This window comes from Lissotriton helveticus, chromosome 6 (assembly GCF_964261635.1).
Source record: "Lissotriton helveticus chromosome 6, aLisHel1.1, whole genome shotgun sequence".
In the NCBI taxonomy this organism is placed as follows: Eukaryota; Metazoa; Chordata; class Amphibia; order Caudata; family Salamandridae; genus Lissotriton; species Lissotriton helveticus.
In genome coordinates this window covers 2,122,512,097-2,122,534,231 of record NC_136067.1, presented here as the reverse complement: position 1 = coordinate 2,122,534,231, position 22,135 = coordinate 2,122,512,097, and the positions used below count along the sequence as shown (strand labels likewise).

Below are 22,135 nucleotides of genomic sequence, written 5' to 3'. Positions count from 1 at the left end.
TCTGGGGCCTGAAACAATGCACATCCTGGAATGAGGAGCCAAGCCTCCTCCCCCAGGATGTGCAGGGTTAACGAAAGAGAAGCTTCAAAGGCATCCCGCCTTTGTGAGCCTCTCCAGACGACTTGCTTTACTCACCAACTGGTCCCCACTGGTTCTACCCCCCACTTTGGGTGGGAGAACCAGCGGGGAAAACCAGTGAGGAAGAGAGGTGTGCCACCTCTGCCAACTCAACCCCTAAGTTGAGGGAGGTGAGATGAAGCACAACCTCGAGTCCTCACTATCTTGAGGATGGGGGGGCCCAGCCAACCAGGGACAGGCTCCTGCCCCCCTCCCACTGGAGAGTGGCAGAATAGGGGGTGTACCCACCCCAGGGAAGGGACCAATTGGTCCCTGCTTGTTACCTACCTGTAACAACCCTAAATGTAGTATTCAGGGGCACCCTGAACCTTCCTTCCTTAGATCCCGCAACCACAAGAAAAGAAGAAGGACGAGAAGCCGTGCAGAGCTAACAAGAGGATGACGCCCACTGACTTGGCCCCAGCTCTACAGGCCTGTCTCCCCTCCAACTTGCTCCTGCAAAACCCTGGCCTGTCCAGCGGCCAGCAACCTTAAAAACCCTGGAGGACCTGCCTGCATTCAATTTCCATGCTGTTTCTCCTGTGAACACTGGACGTGTTTAAACTGCAGCTTCTGGTGCCAGCCAGGAACCGCAAATCAAGCACACTCTGCACCCGCCGAGCCCTGCCTGTGTTTGAGTAAACAAACACCACGAGGAGGTCCCCCCCGGCGATCCTGAACCGAGATTCAGCGACCCCTGACCTGCCTCAAGCCTCCAGACGACCAGGGCGGATATGAAAATTCGACGTCCAAAGGCACCCCTGCACCCAACTCCCCACGGCCTTCTGTACCCAACCCATTGATGCCTAACCATCCCTCTACATCCCAACGTACCCCTCGAAGGGGTGGTCACTCCTGGACGATCCTAGTCCCCGAGCCTGCAGTGTTTCTTTGTCCCAGAGAATCTCCATTTGAAATCAACAGATCACCCGACCACAAAACAGCACCCTGCACCCGGCTGCCCTAGCGCCGCTGAGGGTGCCCCTTTGGTGCTAACTGGGTCCCCAACTTGCCCTGAGCTCAGCCCTAGGAGCTTTGCTCCCACAACCCTGTGGCCTGCTTGCCAGCCGCCACCAACCGGAGTGCCCCTATCCCCCATAGGATAACATTGGGCCTCAACACTCTGCACCCGGCCGCCCGAGTGCCGCTGAGGGTGCAACAACAGTGCATCGCTGACCCTGGGAGAACCCTGAATCTAGCCCCAGAACCCTAGCTCAAAAGACTAATTACTTACCTTGAAACCGATAACACATTTTTCCTCATAAAATAATATTGACACTTTTTCTCCCAAAAAGTTTCTGTCGACTTGAAAACTACAAATATTCCTTAAAAATCAGCCGATTAACCAAAACACATTATCTCAACTGTTTTCAAGAAATGTCCCAGTGCTGAATCCAGGATCCAGCACTGAGTAAGAAAAAGTAACAATAACCTAACTTACCTGCTAAGTGAATTTCCTCCCATAGGATAACATTGGTGATTCTATGTGAAAAAGTTTCTAAGTGTCAACTTTCGAAATGCAATAATATTCCTTAAAAATCGTACCTTTAACCAAAACGTATTTACTCACCTCTTTTCAGGAAATGTCCCAGGGCTGAATCTAGGATCCAGTCCTGTGTTAGCAAAAGTAATCTGAAAAGTAATGAACTGCATTTTACTTAAAAAGCCCATTCAATTGAATGTACTATACCTGCAATGTGTTGCAAACTGCTTTCTTAAAAATGTAACCAAAACCAGCACAAGTTACACTGCTATTTTGAACTGTGTTCATAGAAGTAATTTACTACTGAAAAGTATTTTTATGCTTACCTGCACCAGGCTTGCTTGGTTCTATTCTATACATAAAACAACAGTATTTTTATGTGCACAAAACAATTGGCCTAGAGTTCAGTTCTTGAGTGTGTGAGACCATTTGCTGACTGTGTACATCAAATGCTTTACACTGTCCTCTGATACTGCCTTACTGCTCGACCAAGCTACCACTTTGGAGAGTAAAGTTCTACCTAAGTTTAACCTCTGCCAAACCTTTGGAGACCCTTGGAGTCTGTACACACTGTACCTCACTTTGGTGCAGTATATATAGAGCCAGTTTCTTACAGCATTTCACCCTTAGTGTCACTAAATAAAAGCACAACACAAACCCCAACTCTGATATCATCTCTGAACTGACAAAATAAGGCCTGTAATTTGCAGTAAGAGGAAATAAGTTTGCTTGGTCGCTCAGAATTTTGGATACAGCACCCGTTAGCGTAAAAGCAATCAATTTACTGATCAGGACTACTTTACGCTGAGATTCGCAAATCTATTTTAGTGGACTGCCATGGGCCCAGAGTTTAAAAGAATAACTCAGCCCTATTGGATGAGGGACCTATTTAGTGTTATCCATATCTGGTTCTGGAAATCGTATGTAGATCTGATTGACTGGCTGCAACAAAAGAAACGTGTTGCGGCTGTCATTATAGAAATCAGTCACTTGCTCCCCCAAGTCCTGGACATAACAAAAGTGGGTAAATCCTGACTACCAGGCCATGTTAGGGGCTCAAAAATGTTCTCCTGAAAAGAACTATCTTTTTTACAGGTATATTTTGTTGTGGAATTTGCAGACCCCACTGCAGGAATAGCACTCTTCAGCATGACTCCCAAGGTATGCAAACATGCAGCAGAGGTCATAGTTCTTTTTCGGACCTTCTGCAGTTTTGTGAATCCCATGGAAGGTTGGGCAAGGGACCAGCACAAGGCAAGAGTTTGCAAATGCTTGACTAGAGTTCACAAACCTCAGACACATTTTTAAAGAGCCACAGAAATTCACTGAAAAAGATAAAAATGTTTAAAATGAAGACATGATTTGCTTTTGGTTATAAGATCTTAATATTTGTTAAAAAAATTAGATGTTTACTGTTAGACTATTGAGGACGGGCTACCTTGTGTCACGATGGTGGAGGACTTAACGCTTGCCATCCTGACAGGCAGTTGTTCATCCTACATAGAGATGACAGCGGACCGGCGGTCAGCTCTGTGTGTTAAAAGGAACATTCATCACAGCGGTTCCTTCGCTGTACAAACGGTTTCTTAGCCAGCTGTTGTTAGTTTTGATGTCCATCCACCACACATATAATATTCTTTTTCAAACACAAACTCCAGCTCTATTTATTGAATAAACTAATGGTGTCCGTGCAGGCCGTACAAAACTTTTCTTAACCCCCACCCTAACAGGCAGTAGTTGATCCTATATAGAGATAACAGCTGACCATCGGTTCGCTCTGTATTTTGAAAGGAACATTCATCACAGCGGTTCCTTCGCTGTACAAAAGGTTTCTTAGCCAGCTGTTGTTAGTTTTGATGTCCATCCACCACACATATAATATTGTTTTTCAAACACAAACTCCAGCTCTATTTATTGAATAAACTAATTGTGTCTGTGCGGGCCGGTCATGGCAACCGTTGCAGTGAGAATTGCAGCGGTGCGGCGTGCGGTGCCCTCAAGTCGCGGTGCAGGCAACGGCTCTGAGTCAGTCATCCAGCTGCGTTGGTGAGACCAGGGCTGCGGTGCGGAGTGAGGCGGTGCTCGTGGAGGTGCTGACAGATCATGGTGCGAGCCACAGGCCCATTTGATGGGAGCTGGTGTCGGGCTTCCCAGACTGCAGTGTGGGACAGGGCAGTGCATCGTGTAACTTACCAACGGTGCCCCCAAACCACGGTGCGGTCGCAGGATTCGCGGGCAGCGACATCGGTGAGACCAGGGTTGCAGAGTGAAGCAAGGCGGTGCATAGTACGGTGCCCACAGGTCCCAGTGCAAGCAGTGGCTCGGTGGCGGCAGCGGTAGTCATTGCGGTGACACCAGGTTGGTGGTGCAAAGTGCGGCATTGCCCTCTGTGGTGCCTTCAGGACACTGAGTTCGCAGCGGTGTCAGTGATGGTGTCAGCTGCATTCCCCCTCTGTGGCACCTGTTCCAGAGGTGGTACCCAGAGGTAAGTAAAGTCTTTGCTGTCCCTGAGACTTCGTGAACAGGATGTAGGCTCTATTTCAAGCCCTTGGAGATACTCAGCAACAAGTAAAGAAAGTTCAGTCCAGTCCTTTCACTGCCCAAGGCAGAAACAGCAACTACAGGTCAACCCAGCAAAGCAACAACACAGCAACAGGGCAATACTCCTCCTAGCAGTTCTCCCAGCTCCTCTTCTTGGCAGTTTCCTTGATACAAGCGAGTTCTAAAGTTCTGGGGTTTGGGCCGCAATGTTTGTACTGCATTTCTCTTTGTTCTCTTAGGCAGAGAGTGACTGTGCTTAGTCCAAACCAATTCTGTCCTCTCTGGCCCAGCTTCCCAGCAGGATGGTAAGACAGCATTGTCCAAGGCAGACCAGGCCCATTCAAGTGCAAGGAACTCTCCTCCCACTACTGTAAATGCGGCGGAGGTCCATTCAGCACAGTCCTGACTCATACAGGAAAGGCAGGACCCACCTCGATTCCCCCCCCCACCCCAACCAATGTCTGTCTGAAGAGAATGCACATCCCCAGTCCCTGTCACTCCAAAACCAGACAGTCAGTCCCCAATTCAGCAGAGGTATATGGGATGGCTAAGCAAGAAAATACCTACTTTCTAAAAGTGGTATTTTCAAACACAGAACATAAAAATCATCTTTACTAAAAGATGCCAAAGTCAAAATCAGCTTTATTCGGTTCAAGTAAAACCCCCATAAAAGCATATTAATCAAGAAAAACATTCCTACAATACATCATGATTAAGATTATAAAAAGAAAATGACAGTTTATGATTCATCAAGCTAAAAGGTGGTGGGAACAACATACGAATACATATAAAATACATAAAGTGCATAATGCTGTTATAAAAACAAACAAAAAAGAATGAAGGCAAGTCAGGTTTTACACTACAAGCTATGCAGAAAACAGTTCGTTTAAGTATAAAGTGCTAATGCTTATAAGTGCATAAAAAGTACATAAAGTGCAAAATGCTGCATATTATCAAGATGCCTTTATGGAATAAACGTGAAAGAATGGAGACAAATCACATTTTACACTACAGGCTATTCAGGGAACAGTACATCCAGATGTAAAGTGCAAAAGCTTATAAGTGCATAAAGGTACATAAAGTGTGAATTGCCATATCTTGTCAGGGTAAATGGTTTAGTAAAAAACTAAAGGTTGTCATCCAGATTTTCATGTAACAATACATCCAGGTATGAATAATCCTTTCTTTTTCTATTTGAAAGTTGTACAAATCAAATAACAGAGTTAATGATTTTCCAGGCTACATACAAAATTAAAAGCATATTTATAATTAGATTATGAGGATTTTCTGTCACATGGGCCGTTTGGTAATTTTTAACACAACTTTTCCATTCTCGGAAATGCTACTAAAAGGTGTAATGTACCCACCCTTAACCTAGTTAGATAGAATCTGTGTTGGATATTTCTTACCAATGTTAAATATAAATATAAGTGTAGGCCCATCATGAGCGGTCGTTCACGGTAAGAAACGGCATTGTGTTTTTGGATGGCAGCCCTTTCTCTTTTATTTTCTATGACATTTAAATATCTCAACTTCAGGTCACTTTTACTGAACTCCTGAATAAATATAGGGTTCTTTATGTCAATATTGACTTTACAACGTATTGGGAGATCTGAAATGTGCTACAGGCATGGTGTTTTCCTGCTAAGGTAAAGGGTTAAACAATCCATTATTAAATCTTTAGTAAATTTTGTTATTTCTTTGGCCCATATCCCTTGCCAAAAAGTGAGGCCAGCCATATTTATCATGTCGCTTAAATATGGTACCGACAATTCTTTATGAACTATATAATTTGCTGTTGCTCTTGAGACTGCCAGCAATCTTTTTAAAAATGTATTTTCAGGGAGTCGGTGTTAGCTCTCCCCCCGATCGCAGCCCCATAACAGACCCCTGAGACACATTTACTCTGATACAGAGCTAGGATTTCTCATATGGGTTTATTTCCTAATCTCACAGAGAATCTAAAAATACTCTGTGATTCTTAAAAATTTAATTTTACATGATTCCATGTGCGTGTTCAATGTGCCACTTCTATTAAAAAGCATCCCCAAGTATGAAAAAGATGGAACTATATTAACAACGACCTCGACCACATGGTTTTGCTATTCTTAAGTCTATTGATCCCACATGTCATAACGAAAGTTTCCTTTAGATTTAGCTGTAAGTCTTTATCAGTTATGTACAGGGCAAAGTTTTCTATTAGGAGTTGCAGGCCATTTGCTGTCCTATAAATTAGGCTGATAGCCAGAAACTGGTCCTAGGATGCTTGATTCCGGTCCAGGGAAGACTTGGCTTGGCAGTTCGGGCTGGACTGTTCCCATGAGGCACAGGGTAAAGACTGATTAGCATATGGCCATGTCTGAACTGGGGTGGCTTGGTGAGCAAAATAACGATGTATTAAACCCAGATCTGTGACTGGGGGTGAATGTTTTGCCATTGTGCAACATTCCGTCCATCATCTTGTGTGTTTTGCTGTTCACCCTATGTGGGAAGGGTATGCCCAGACGTGGGTCCCTATCTCACTAGGCCACTGGAGTCAAGCTATCCTGGCTGATGAAGGCTGATAGTCAGAAACCGGTCCTAGGATGCTTGATTCCGGTCCAGGGAAGACATGGCTTGACAGTTCGGGCTGAACTGTTCCCATGAGGCACAGGCTCAAGACTGATTTGCATATGGCCATGTCTGAACTGGGGTGGCTTGGTGAGCAAAATAACGATGGATTAAACTCAGATTTGTGACTGGGGGTGAATGTTTTGCCATTGTGCAACATTCCGTCCATCATCATGTGTGTTTTGCAATAAATTAGGACAGCATTGTCTGCATATAATAATACTGGTGTGGGGCGTGTTCCAGCTTTCGGGGTATCTGCGATTACATTTTGTAAAAAGGGGTGTACCTTATTAATGAATAGGGAAAAAAAGGGGCGCTAATACACATCCCTGTCTGATACTACGCATAACTCTGAAATCCGGGGTACATTCCCCCATTTTGCCGAACCGAACCCTAGAAGTTAAAAGTGTATAAATCTCGGATAGACATGTAATTATCTCAATAGGGGCCCCTAGCCCTTTCAATTTGTGCCATAATTTATGATGGTTGACTAGGTCGAAGGCACTAGTGAGATCGACAAAACATTGGTGTAGCACCACTTCCTTAGCTAATGTATACTTCCCTATTATTAGCTCTAAATGTAGACATTGTTCCACCGTCCCAATAGCTCTTCTGAAACCATATTGCGCCTCTGTTAGAATATTATGCTCACTGGCCCAGTTTTCAAGCCGTTCCAACATTATTCGGCCCATCACTTTGGAGGTGAAATCGAGAAGAGATATTGGGCGGTAGCAATTTGCCTTCCCTCTATCGCCTTTTTTTAAAAATGGGTACGATAATACTTTCAACCCAAGTAGCAGGTAATGCGCCCCAAAGGTAGCATTAAAAACATTAAATAAAATTGGTATCCAGAAATCCATATTATACTTAAAAACATCAATGGGCACCCCGTCCGAGCCCGCAGCTTTGCCATTAGTGCTTTTTTGCAGCGCTGATTTAATTTCTTCTGGCGTTATTGTTAATGATTTGATGGGCTCCATTAATATAAAGTTGCCCTTTTTACTATCAATATTTTTTGCAGCATCTGTATTAAAAATACTCTTGAAATGTGATACCCAATCTTCCGGAGATACCACAATATCAATGTTTACTGCATTGTTCTCTTTAACATAGGGGTGATTGATTGTTTTCCAAAAGAGAACTGAATCTTTCAACTCTGCTGCCTGGATTATTTTCTCCCATGCCCGCTCATGGATCTCCCTTTTCCTTTCTTTCAGGGTATTTTTGTAATCTTTCCTCACAGTGCTAATCCTAACAATGTCTCTTGGCTTTTGTTTAAGCGCCAATTTCAATTCCCCATTCATAATTGAACATTCTAGGGTTAAGGTCACAGACTTTCTTCCTCCCTTTAGTTGTTAAATCACATGCAATTAAAGTTGTAATATTGCAGAAGGCAGTTATAATTGCTGAGTCCTAGGAAGAACTATCCAGACAGTTTTCTAAGTCTCTTTTGGTTTTCCCTTTAAGGTTTTCCATGAATGTGGCTTGATTCACACCCGGCCATTTTATCGAAATTCCATTATTCCCTTGAGTGTTAATATCAGTGTCCATTGTCTTCCCCGTACTTTTGGTGTCAAGTTTAGTCTCAATGACACAATCAAGGGGTGATAATCACTAAAAAGACTAAAATTAATCAGAATTTTTTTCAACCTGGTCACAACATTTAGCTGATACAATAAAGTGGTCTATGTTTGAGGACGACCTTGTTCCTACAAAGGTTTGTGTTTTTATTACACCATCTAAGGTAGTAGGTTGTACGGCTACTAGATCATATTTATGCACTGTATTATTAATTGCTTCCCCATACATATCATGGAAAAGTGGGAAATCCTATAGCCAAAATGATCACAATACCCACAGGGTTCTCCGACCTCAAAAGCACACTTAACACAGTTAAAATAACCTGCCCAAACTTAAAATATAATCCCCTTCAACTCTCTTCAAAAAATTATCCAAATCATTTTCTAATAGCTTGATAAACTTATACTTTGCTTTAACACAAATATTATTATAAAAATGTATTACGACAGTGGCCTGTTTTCCTTTAAAGTAAAAATACAAAAGCTGATAATATTGTGATAAAATAAACATTTTCCTTAAAATCAAGGGTGAGGTGACTGATTAATGTGGCTAAGCCACCTTTCGCTCTTCCCATCCTAGATGGGCAGGTATTAGAGCAAATAGTTTGACAGCCGTTTACAAAAGAGGGTTCAGTACACCATGTTTCTTACATTAGTACGACAGCTAAACCATCTAGCATTTTCAACCAATCCTCATCACTAATCTTATTTTTGATCCCAGCAACGTTCCACGTCATAATATTTAAAAACTCACTGGGGTATATGCAGTTACTAGTGGGTGGGTGTTTGGTATTACTGTTAATGGGCATATCCTAAGCCTCTGTATGGGGCGGTACAGTTGGATTAACATTTTCCAAATTAATAGGTAGATTACTAATGTGGACATTATCCCTAATACTATATAAATGCTCTTCCATGCCATTTTCCTCAACTTGTGTTGTTAAATCAAATTCTGGCCGCCTATAGTTTATAATAAAGTCCATATTCAGAGACGCATGCTCAGCCCTAGCCTTTCTATGTCAATCTATTTCACTGCATCTTCTCAATGGTAAATACATGTCATAAAAGGGCATATTTAGCAGAACATTATATCTCGTGTTTACGTGGGTATTGCTGTAATTAAGCCTATAAAAATAAAACAATGGGACGGCCATTATGTGATCAACGTTATCAGAGCAGTACCCTTTGTCATCATTCAAAAAGACATTCAGCAATTCGCACACCAATTTGCTATTTCGAAAATGTATACTACACAATCTCCCTGACATGATTTTCTAGATTTACCCACCCAATTAACTCTCCTTAACATAATAATGTCCTGATATCATATATTTGCCCTGACATTAGTGTTTACAGAAATCCAGTGGACTACTTGATTTGTCAATGTCTCGTACATTTGCCTCTGGTTTTACAGCTAGTTTCTGGATATTATTTAGGATAATGATGAATGGAGTTGCCCGAGGCAGGAGATTCAATGGCCCCTTGGTATTAATGTCATCTTCAACAGTTCTATTCCTCCTGATTGAGAGCGGAGTTTTAGGTGCTCTTGTAGGGTGGGGAATATCTTCTTTGTCTACCCTTGTAAATTGTATTGACTGGGTTATCAGAACATCCTTCGGTGTCGCTATATTGATTGTCTCTCTATGATTTGCAATGCCAGTTGTGATAACAGGACCTGGTTTTCCTTTTGCACTTTCCGTTAAGTTTTTATCTAGCTTAGAGAGGCAGGACGTCTTGCTTGTGGATTTAGAGGGTAATATTTCAGTAACCGTGTCTGTTAAAAATGCCATATCTTTCTGTAACAACTTGATTTCAGACATTAGGCATTTTTCAATACTGTACAATTTACTATGTAGTTTCTTAAATAAAATCTCAAGATCTTGCGGCTTCTGGTTTGTGAAATTACATTCCCCTATATTCATCCCAGGGTTGATTCCTTCCTTTTTTGTTTGGGTTTAGTTTTGGTCTTAGCTGTAGACTTAGTTGACAACCTCTCCACTGGGCTTTTAGCAATTAGAACTGGTTGTTTCCTTTTTTTTTTTTCCAAAAACCTTCATTGTACCTTCAAAGTTACACAGCGGAACGCCTACAACCCCGCGGGCTGGCCACTATATCAATTTGCTAAACATATTGCAGCAATTCAAAGTCTTTGCAAAAATAGCCGGCTCATTAAATAGCAGTGAAACTGCCGCAGTGTCAAGGTACAGTACATGCATCATAGTCCCAAACTGTACTGGTTTTCAGTTTTCCATTTTTTCAAAAAACAACAACAAATCAAACTAAACTTCAGGAATCACAATGCGGTCATGTACTGATTGGTATCGGTCAAATGCGACCATTTCGTTAAATGTTCCCCTTCAGTTTCCCTCCCGTTCCCACTAATTCTGCCTAAGGTGAGCGTTTGTGTATGTGAGTATATCCTGTCCAACTGTGTTCCCTTGTACTCTCCCTCCCACGCTTCTGCGCAATATCGTAACTTATTAGCCACTCTTGTGTCCCATGTCCTTCACCCCATTACAGTCCGCTAGTACTACTAGTCCTCCTCCTCTTCCTCATCTGACACATCCTGTTCTTCCTCCGGCAAGGGATCACAGATCTCCCCTCTGTATACATTCCACTTGGTCCAGATTTTGTTCCACTTCCCCGGGCAGGCTCGATTGGAGTAGACCGCCCTTTCTGTTACCATCACCCTCAAGCACCATTGTGTCTTGGTTGGCACTTCTGCCACTCCCCAGCGTTGCGCGATATCCCGTTTTGCTACCATCAATCCCACTGTGACCCAGAGTTGACCATGTCTAGAGAGATCAGTAGGTTCCCATATTTTTAGGAGGCACCTCTTTGGCTCAGGTAGCAATGATATCTCCAGTGTGTGTGAGACTGTTCGTAGTATTTGTTCCCAATATTCCTGTACCTGGGGACACTCCCATATGGTCTGAAAAAATGTGCCCTCCTCCCCACATCCACGAAGACAATAAGGGTGTTGTGTCCTGTGAATGCGGTGAAGCATAGTTCTTGTGTAGTACACCCTATGTAATATTTTCAGCTGCGCAAGTCGCAGCCGTGCGGAGATGCCCACCTCCTTAGGCGACGCTGTCGCCTCATTCCACTCATGTTCGTCCAGTTCACAGGTGTCACCCTCCCATTTCTCCTTTAAAGATGTCATTGGGTCTGGCAAGTTGTTGAGTATTTTACGGTATGTGAGAGATGTGCGAGTTCAATCATAAAATCGGTGAGGAGGCAGTCTTCCAGCGGGGACGATTCCGGTAGATCTGTGTTTGGGGGCAGAGCAGCGAGTAATGCATGTTGTATCTGAATGTATCTGTAGAGCTCCCTTTCACTCAGGTCATACAGCTCTCTCAATCTATTGAAAGGTATCACCCCTCCCCTCTCCCAGAGATCCCCCACCGTGGATATCCCTATAGTGTCCCAGTGGGAGAACCCCTGGCTATTCCTCATGTTACCTAAGGCTCGAGAGTCCCACAGTGGGGTAAGCTCTGTTATTTTCCCCTTCCAACCCAGAGCCGTTGTCGCTGTATGCCATAGCGTCACCGTTAGTCTGGTGGGTCCCACCAGTTTGCGCATTTTGCGTTGGTCGTACAACGGAGCCAATAAACTGTTTGTGCCCAATTGTGCCCTATCAGCCTGAAACGCTGGCTCAGTCTGTGGAGTGTGGAGCCACTGGTTGATGGGTTTAAGATGTGCGGCCCAATAATACAGTTTTAGATTAGGCAGCGCGATACCTCCGTCGTACCATCCTCTATGTAATTTGGGTTGTGCAATGCGCGCTGGGAGGTTCCCCCATAGGAGATTAGATATCAATGCTGCAACTTTTTGAAAGAATCTCGGGGCCACTGGGTAAGGTGTATTTTCAAGAACATATAGAAAGCGGGGCAGTGCCATCATTTTATATAAAGAAGCCCTACCTAAGAGCGTTAGTGGTAGTCCAGACCAAAATTTACCGTCTTGCTTGAGTCTTTCTAAGTGGGGCCCCAGATTCTTGTCCATAAATTCTGTGGGGTCACTAGTAATCTGGATGCCTAAGTATTTAAATGACGAACCAGCTATCTTCAGAGGGCAGTCTGCATCGAGAGCCGGGACCTGTCCCTTCAGAACATATAGTTCCGATTTGCTCCAATTTAACGTATATCCGGATATCCTACCATGATTATTGCAGAGATGTAATAGGGCCGGTACCCCACTTTCTGGATCTGTGAGATACACCAGCATATCGTCTGCATAAAGCGACAGCCGGTCCTCCCAGCCCTCCTTCCAGCCTATGCCTTTCAACAAGGGTGAGGTTCTAATACGATTTGCAAGGGGTTCCAATGAGATCGCAAACAACAACGGCGAGAGGGGGCATCCTTGTCTTGTGCCCCTCCCTAATGGGAATGTTCGCGAAATATGTCCATTCGCCACAACCTGAGCTACCGGGTCAGTGTATAACAATCTAACCCATGCAACGAAGGGTTGTTTCATTTTTGTTGCCAGGGGGGATATTGAAAATGTATCATTAGTTAATACTGAGATCTCCAGGGATGAAGTTAAGACACATGGGTTAGAAGACTTATGGGCATTTACATTGTTAGATTCTTTTGCTGTGAGTGTTTCTATCTCCTTACACTTACCTCTCATATTGCACTCAGGTACTATAGGTTCAGATCCACCTTCTAATGCAGTCTCCTTTTAAAGCGGCATTGAGTGCTGTATTTGTTGCTGCCAATTGCTCCTCTATGTGAACGATTTCACTATTAATAAGGCCCACAGTGTTTTTTAGGTACTTCGTTATGGGAGCACTCTTCGTGGGCATTTTTCCCCCTTGCATGAGTAGTTTCCTTTTGCCCATGATTGGTCAATATGTTAATTTATACAACAGGCAAATAAGTTTCTCTTACCGAACTTGTTGGTTTCTGCCCAGTCAAGGGGGTTGGCCATGCCCTGCCTCGTCGGGCCGCGGACAGGCGCAGATGGGCCCGCCCTTGGCCTAGGCACGCCCGTGTGCGTCCCACGCTGCAGGAGCCCTCACCGGTTCTTAAGTGCCTCCTGGCGCGTGCGATGTCGCCAACGGCCTCTTGGTATCCTGGGCAATGGAGTTCTTTTCCCCAGCTCGCGGTATCCGTGGCAAGCAGCGGCAACGTGTCCCATGTGAAATCAGCAGTTATAAGGTACAGTGAGGTCATGCGTGGGGTAGCCCTCGTCAGTTCTTAAGTGCCTCCTGGTTCGTGCGATGTCGTCAGCGGCGAGCGCGCAGCTTGGTATCCTGGGCAATGGAGTTCTTTCCCTCAGCTTGCGGTATCCGTGGCAAGCAGCAGCAACGTGTCCCACATGAAATCAGCAGAGTTATCAGGTACAGTGAGATGCATTTCTACATTCTCAGTCAGGCATACTAAACTCAATTTCTCTATATTGTCCCAATGGGAAGATATACTTGTAAAATGTTGCACAATATTCCCAATTCTGTCCTATGGGACAGATAGCCTTTCTACAGTGAAAACTGAATTACACTTTAGTTCACTATCAGGACATGTCACACACACCAGTACATGTCCTACCTTTTCAACTACACTGCATCCTGCCCATAGGGGTAACTTGGGCCTACCTTAGAGGTGACTTATATTTAATAATACGGAAGGTTAGGGCTTGGCAAGTGGGTGTACTTGCCAAGTTGACATGGCAGTAAAACACTGTGTGCAGACACTGCAGTGGTAGGTCTGGGACCCTTTGTAAGGCTTCTCGTGTACATTGCACAATCAGTGCTGCAGGCTCACTAGCTGCATTTGATTTACAGGCCCTGGCACTCTGAGTGCACTTTAATTGAGACTTACCAGTAAATCAAATATAGCAATCATGGAAACAACAATCCGTATTACAATTTACAATAGGAGCACTTGCACTTTAACACTGAACAGCAGTGAGACAGTGCCCAGAGACATTAAACCAGCAAAAACAGTCAAAACCAGGAGGTCAGAAAGCAAAAAAACTGGGGAAACATGTCAGGTCTATCAACCCCCACCCCCAAACACTCTGGGATTTTTGGTCCAGGGTGTGGGGCTCCATATATGTGTATGTGTGTCCATGTTTTTTTGTCATGTACTTTTCCATTGTCCCTCTCAACCAGGCTAAAGTGAGAAAATGGTCCATACATACATAATGATACAACAGAAGCCACCTCATTGCATCTTTTGATTTTCTTTCTTTTTTTCTGATGATGTGCAGCGTTGGAAAAGCCTATATGTTTAAAATGTGAGAATTTTTGACTTTGAGTGTGTTTAAAATGGTTGTAAATGTCCTGTTTGTTGTGTCACTCTGGTCAGAGCCTCAGATCTCTGGAGTTACACTAACTGGAAGATGCTCAGATTACCTGTCCGGGTCCTATCCTTGGGTCTCTGATCGTATAAAGGACTCCCTTGCAGCAGTTGCTATTGTTTCCGACTGTTATTGTGATGCTTTGTGTATTATTTGTTATGCCGTGTGATAATAAGAAGCATTCCCTGGATAAGAAGGGAGGCCTCTTGTCGCTATGGATTTAACATTGTAGTGTGTCGTGGGGAGAGGGTCTGACTCACAGAACAGGAACCTTCTCTGGTGTCTTGGTTACTCTTTGAGTTTACACTCTTTGATAGAAGGGGATCACAGACGGATCGTCTGCCCTTGCTCAGCTGATTGCATCTTTACATTGAAAGTGTAATCTAGAATTTCTTTAGCGCACTTGTTTATATGGATAGTTAAAACTCTCATTAAATGCAAATAGATGTTTCTGGTGGGCTTTGCATTTCAGCTTATTCAGTGTTTCTTTTTCTTAATCTAACAGGTGAAACAATTGCAGTGATAAACAACAAAGGTAAAGGCATTAAACATCACTTGTGTGCCTCGAAAGCTCTTCCCTTGAAGACTAATGACTCACCAAAGTCGACAGCAGAAATATCACTCTGCCCAATGAGGTCTGTACTTGGCTCTTAGGCACCAGCTGATAAACATTGAAGAAGTAACACGCAGACATACTGAAGCCAGTCTGAGGTGCTCATTATCAAGGAATAGCTAACCTGGAATCAGAAACAACACGCAACAGAGAAGTCGTATGGATATCTAGAATGTGACAAAACATTTATTAGACAGAGAAAGAGTAACTACAACATCAGAAATTTCATACTGGAGAAAAAGCATAAAGATAGACTGACTGTAATGAAGCATCAGAATGTCCACATAGTAGAGGAACTATATAAATGTACAAAATGTAATAAAGTGTTCAGACAGAAGACGATTCTAAAGGAGCATCAACAAATCCACACCGGGGAGAGACCATATCAATGCACAGAATGTAATAAAGTGTTCCGAATGAAGAAGATTCTAAAGCAACATCAAAAAATCCACACTGGAGAGAGACCATTTAGTTGCACTGAATGTGAGAAGGCATTTATAACAAACACAGAGCTGAAGCGACATCAGAAAATCCATACTGGAGAGAGACCATTTTACTGCACTGATTGTGGGAAGGCTTATATTAGAAAGCCACATCTAATGCAACATCAGAAAGTCCACAGCGGGCAGAAACTCTATGAATGTACAGAATGTGACAAGGCATTTTTAACATATGGAGAGCTGAAGCAACATCAGAAAATCCACACTGGAGAGAGACCATTTAACTGTACTGAATGTGAGAAGGCTTATATTACAAAGCCACATCTAATGCGACATCAGAAAGTCCACACCGGGCAGAAACCCTATGAATGTACAGAATGTGACAAGGCATTTAAAACAAATGGAGAGCTGAAGCTTCATCAGAAAACCCACACTAGAGAGAGACCATATCAATGTACAGAATGTGACAAAGCATTTAAAACAAATGAAAGTCTGAAGCAACATCAAAAAGTCCACACTGGCGAGAAACCATATCAATGTACAGTATGTGACAAGGCATTTATGACACATGGAAAGCTAAAACGACATCAGAAAATCCACACTGGTGAGAGGCCATATCAATGTATAGATTGTGACAAGGCATTTATTGCCAGTGAAGCCCTAAAGCAACATCAGAAAGTCCACACTGGGGAGAGAGCATATGAATGCACTGAATGTGACAAAGCATTTTTTACAAATGGAAACCTAAAAGAACATCAAAAAATCCACATTGGGGAGAGACCGTATCAATGTACAGAGTGTGAAAAAGCATTTATTGCCAGTGGATCCCTAATGGAACATCAGAAAATCCACACTGGGGAAAGACCGTATGAATGCACTGAATGTGACAAAGCATTTATAACAAATTCAAAGCTAAGACGACATCAGAAAATCCACACTGGGGAGAAACCATATCAATGTACAGAGTGTGATAAAGCATTTATAACAAATGGAGTGCTAAAACAACATCAGAAGATCCACACTGGGGAGAAACCACATCAATGTACAGAATGCGACAAATCATTTATTACAAGTGGAACCCTAATGCAACATCAGAGAGTCCACACTGGGGAGAGACCGTATGAATGCACTGAATGTGACAAAGCATTTATAAGAAAGGCAGATCTGAAACAACATCAGAAAAGCCACACTGGGGGGGGAGAACGAAGATGGCGTCGATGGGAGCAGTCGCAGACTGAGCTCTCTCTTTCTTCCCCTGATAAGCTATGCGTGAGAGCAGGGGAAATCAAGGGACAATGCAGTGGAAAAACTGCATCATTCTTCCTCCAGCGAGAACATAAAGATGATTGAGTTGGATAAAACCTGGAAAAAACGGGGACTTATGATGGTCGTTGAAAGGAGGAGAAGAAAAAAAGACTTGATTATTTTTTCAGAGCCCGATTGGGAGCTGTAAAGTCGGAAAAAGTCGGAAAAAGCTCACCCCACCTTCCGGACCTTCTCTGATGCTGTGACATTGATTGACTGACATTAAACAACATACGTTTTTGAGCCCTATTTGAACCCTCTCATGAAGAGTTCTGAGACTCTCCTGTACGGTACTGGCACAAAAAAAAAAGCGTTTCGTTTTTTTTTTCTCTCTCTGTGGTTCTGGGCGTCGTCTCGAGTTGGACAGACGGAGGCCTGCAATCCATCAACAGCCTGTCAGAAGGAAAAGGAAAAGATACGGACTTACTGAATACGGCAGCTGCCTTCGCCCTTCGCCCATTCACTTCTCCATGCAATCTCTACTCCTGCTTGTAAGTATTAATCGGTGCCGCTTCGGTTGATCAGCTCAAGCTTATTTGGAAGGTGAGGAGCTGGTGTGTAGGGGTGTGAGCATACGGAGCGAGTAAGGAGCACCAGGCTCTAAAGCGGGGAAAAAAAAAACTTGCATCGGATAACTCAATAGCAAACAAGGTATCTGCAGCAGGATATCTAAAAAAAAAGACTAGGGCTAGGGCCAAGACATTAAGACACTAAAATATGATTACGCTACAAACTGATGTAAAACGCAGCAAATAGAAAGAAATTTGCCTTTGACATTCGTTTTCTCTGCTCAGCCCACCTTTACTGCTCAGCCGTCTGGAAGGTTCTGACCTTTGCCTCGGGCTTCAGCTACCAATCACTTGGTCGGAGGCTGACAGTGGCCATTTGTACAAGCTGGGAGGGGAAACAAAAAAAAAGAGGAGGGGGCTCTAGTCTTAAAGGCACACATTCTATATTCCACTTAAGAATGCGAGAAGAGTATCACTGGAAACGGAAAGTGCTACCTTGGAGAAAGAGAAAAATTGATTTATTATCTGATAAGACGGTCATAAAGGTGGCAGTAACAGTGATAACGACCCAGGAACTTCTTAAAACTCCACGAAGTGGCGTTAGGCAATATATGCAGAAGCAATATAACCGTAAATGTCACTGTGAGGTTGTTAATAGCAGATTCAGCTCTCTGTGTCTTCTCTGTCAACCCAAAGTCCAAGGAAACGGAATAAAACGACACATAAACCTGAGCATCTGTGGCATCTCAAACATACCAAATTTAGTAAAAACAGGGCAGGGATCAACTACTCCATACCTGAACCAGATCAAGCCAGTTATACAAAGGTACGAAAAAAAGAACAACGAGCAAAGTCTAGGGCAAGAAGTGATAGACAAGATGAATGTAACGGATATAAAAAGGATGGAGGATCTTCAAGAAAGTACTCAGGAGGTGATAAATGATTTACAGGATCAGAACCAGGTCAGTGATATTTCCATGCTCCAACCGACTATATGGGAAGTACAACAGCATGAAGAGCCTGAGTCGGATGAGCCTAATACGTCTAACAAGAAGGTGCAAGAAGTGGACAGGGGCCATACCTTGAAACCAATGCCGCAAAGACGGGAAACAAGAGGGACCAAAGCCAAAGACATAAAAAATAAAGAACAGGAACAAGATGGAGGGAAGGAGAGAGTTAAAGAGAATGAGAATGGGAATGAGAATGAAAAAGAGAAGGGGAAGGAGGACGACAAAGGTAGCAAAGAAAAACTAAAAAAAGGGGAAAAAAAAGCGACAGGCAAGCGGCTAAAGGCAAAGGCAGTGGCATGGAATCAGAAAAAAAGAAAGAGAAAATTAAAGAGAAACATAAGGAGCAGGAGAAAGACCATGAAGACACTGGAGAGATGGAATTAATGATGAAAAAAGCAAAACGCCTACAAACCATCAAAGAATTAAAAGCAAATGCAAAGATGACGGGGGAGTCAATGGCATCACAGCCTAGCATATTAAATATTTTTAGCCCAGTGCCCAAAACTGGGGCAAATAAAGGGCTAAGGCAGGCGGTAATAACACAGGAGTCAACAGTACTGGACGGAGGAAATGCAAGAAACAATCTTGTGGTCGATGGACAAGTAATCCTGAATCCCCCACCTGATAAACGACTGTCGCTAGGAATTGATACAAACTCTGAAGAGTCCGATGTAGACATGTATGAGACAGGGATCTCGACTGCTAGTGAGACGAGTGAAGTTAACAAAAGAAGAGACCAAGAACTATCATCCCCGGCAATATCTGGACGTTCTGAAACAAGGAAGGAGAGTGATCATGGACAAGGAAGCACACCAAGGAAAAAATTAGAGAAAAGAAGAACAAGGAATAAAAGATTAAATAAATCAACCTATGACGAAACCACTGATCAAGGAAGCAACACAGAATTGACTGATCCTCGGAAAAATTTAAAATCTAAAAAATTAATAGAAACAACGAAGATTCAGGAAAGTGGGGAGGAATCAATTGCGGACATTTCTGAATATGACGAGGCAGGAGAGGCAAAGGAACCATCTTTGAAAAAAATATTGACTTCAATAAAGAAATTGCATAAAGATGTCAAAAACGATACTCAAAAGCATCATTTAGCTGTTCAAAAGCTCCAAGGGGCGGTAAATAAGGTGGGCAGCACATGCCTGGCAATCTCTGAAAGGATGGTATCAGTTGAGACACGAACTGACCATTTAGAAAAGGATGTCACTTATCTGCAAAAACAGGAAAAAAGGCAAGAAGGTGCTATTCAGGACCTAATGATAAAGGCGGAGGAACAGGAAAATAGAGCACGGCGGAACAATCTGCGTTTCCTGGGGCTCCCAGAAGGTGTCGAAGATAACGACCCAAGGGGATACATAATTAAACTCCTCAAATCATCTATGCCCGAACTGCAAACCTGGGACCTAGAGAAAGAAGTCCAAAGAGCCCATCGGTTTCCCCTGACTCATCCTAAAAAAACTCAGAATCAATCTAAATATCCAAGGGCAATGTTGGTATTTTTGGGAAATTTTTTACTTCGGGAAACCATATATGATTTAGCTCGCCCCACAAGCAAGAAAGAATACAATGGTAGTACATATTTTGTAAGACCAGATTTTGCCCACGCAACCGTGGAAAGGAGATGGAGGCTGAGGCAGCTATTTTATCCCTTTGAGCAGATTGGTGCTAAAGTGTATTTACAAAACCCGGCAAGACTGAAAATAATATTCAGAGGATCTACTCGGAGCTTCACTAGCGAAATACAAGCAGAAAATTATCTTAAAGAAATCTCGGAGACTGCAAAAAAACCAGACCGGGAATATGAGCAAGAACTAATTCTTTTCCTATGAAGATCAAATAATAGTTGTCAAAATAAGAATGTTTAGTTTGTGCAAAATTAAGTGAGAACAATAACAATCATTACCTACAAGTGAAATAATACACGAAAACTTTTTCCAGAGGAGTAAAAGAAAAGAATCCTTGATCACAAAGACTTTTCTATGTATGTAAATAATACGCTCACGCATGGCTGGGGGGGGGGCACTGAGGCACTATGACCATGGGCGCCCACACCTGGAGCCGGTTTGGGGAGGGTGGGGGGGGGGGGCAAGGGTCAAGGAGGAAGGGGGGGAGGGAGGGTTGAGGGGTGGGATTGGTTGGTGGAAGGGTGGAAAAACGAGAAAAAAGGAAAGTGGTACAATTTTGGACAAAGATTTGTTGAGAAGGACAATAACATGATTAGGGATCTGAGTGATGAGATATATAAACAATTAAATGGCAAGCATTAGAATATGCACTATTAATGCGGGAGGACTGAATGACTGGAGGAAGAGGCAGAGACTGGCATTCTTAGTAAGGCATGAAAGGATTGATATTATCTGTATACAAGAAACCCATCTCCCATGGTCAAAACGCAATCTACTTTCACTGGGTGGCTTTGAGTTAATAGCTTGTTCTACACAGACGTCTACAATTCGAGGTGTAGCTATACTGATTCGAGGTCCCCTAGGTAAAGCAAGGAAAGTGAAGGTGGATAGCAATGGGAGATGGGTAATTGCTGACTTAGACCTCGGTTTCTCCTTATGTGTGGTGTACGGCTCCAATCAAGATGAGCCTGAAATATTCGACTTTTTAGAAACCGAACTTGTGGGTTGGGCTACACCGTTGATAATAGCGGGGGATTTAAATATTTCAGCTGATTGGGTCGGATCTGAACCATATGCAGGTCGGAAACCCAAGGTCTTTCAATCTATTCGATCTCTTCTAAGCTCTCACAGGATGCTTGATGTATGGGGGTCAAAAACCCCTTGGATTTTGGATACACATACTTCTCTAATCCTGCCCAAAAATACACGAAATTAGATTACTTCCTGATCTCGTCCTCTGAGTTATCGAAAGTTGACATACTTAAACTTCCTAAAGTGGTTTCTGACCATAATCCATTAATTCTATCATATAGTATAGGTCAGAGGGAAAGAAAAAGCAATTCCTGGTCCTTTGAGAAAAAGCTCCTTAGTGATAAAAGATTTATAGATCATCTGAAAAATTGGGTCCCACAATTCTTTGCAGTAAATAGGTACAGTGCGTCTAGAAACACAGTCTGGGAAACTTTTAAGGCAGCATTGAGGGGTAAAACTATTAGCTGTTCAGCAAGATTAAGAAAGGAAGATAGAAATAAGATTGATGGTTTAATGAAAGAGTTAGTAAAAGTAGAAGAACAACATATGACTGATATAATCAAAGGGGTTAATACCACTGCAAGCCAGGAAGCTTTACTGACAATCAAAGCCTTTTTCCAGAAAGAAGTAACCATGAAAGTCACAGGAGGATACCAATCAAATAGGGTTAAAAGATATGAGACCGGTGAGCAGGCAGGGAGAGCACTTGCCCTCAGGTTAAGACAGGAAAAAACAAGAAACACTATTGTATGTATAGAAGAGGATGAGATCAGCTATACAGAAAGTAACGACATTTTAAGAGTATTCGAAACATTTTATCAGCAGCTGTATGAGCAGGAAGAACCTACTAAGAAACCAGGGGAAGGAATACGAGATCGGGGCCCACTTTTAGAAGACTCAATCAAAAAAAAATTGGAAGAAGAAATTACAATATTAGAAGTAACAGTCGCATTGC

General features: G+C 43.0%; 1 protein-coding gene across 1 annotated transcript in view; it reads left to right on the top strand.

Moving 5' to 3' along the window:
• LOC144763086 (uncharacterized) overlaps window positions 1-17,037 on the top strand; it is a 130,538-nt gene extending 113,501 nt beyond the window's left edge. Inside the window, exon 2 of the mRNA XM_078648384.1 lies at window positions 15,140-17,037. Within this exon, the coding sequence (XP_078504510.1) occupies window positions 15,511-17,037 (1,527 nt within the window). The 5' untranslated portion in view covers window positions 15,140-15,510. The remainder of the gene's footprint in view (window positions 1-15,139) is intronic.
• Window positions 17,038-22,135: the final 5,098 nt, after the last annotated feature.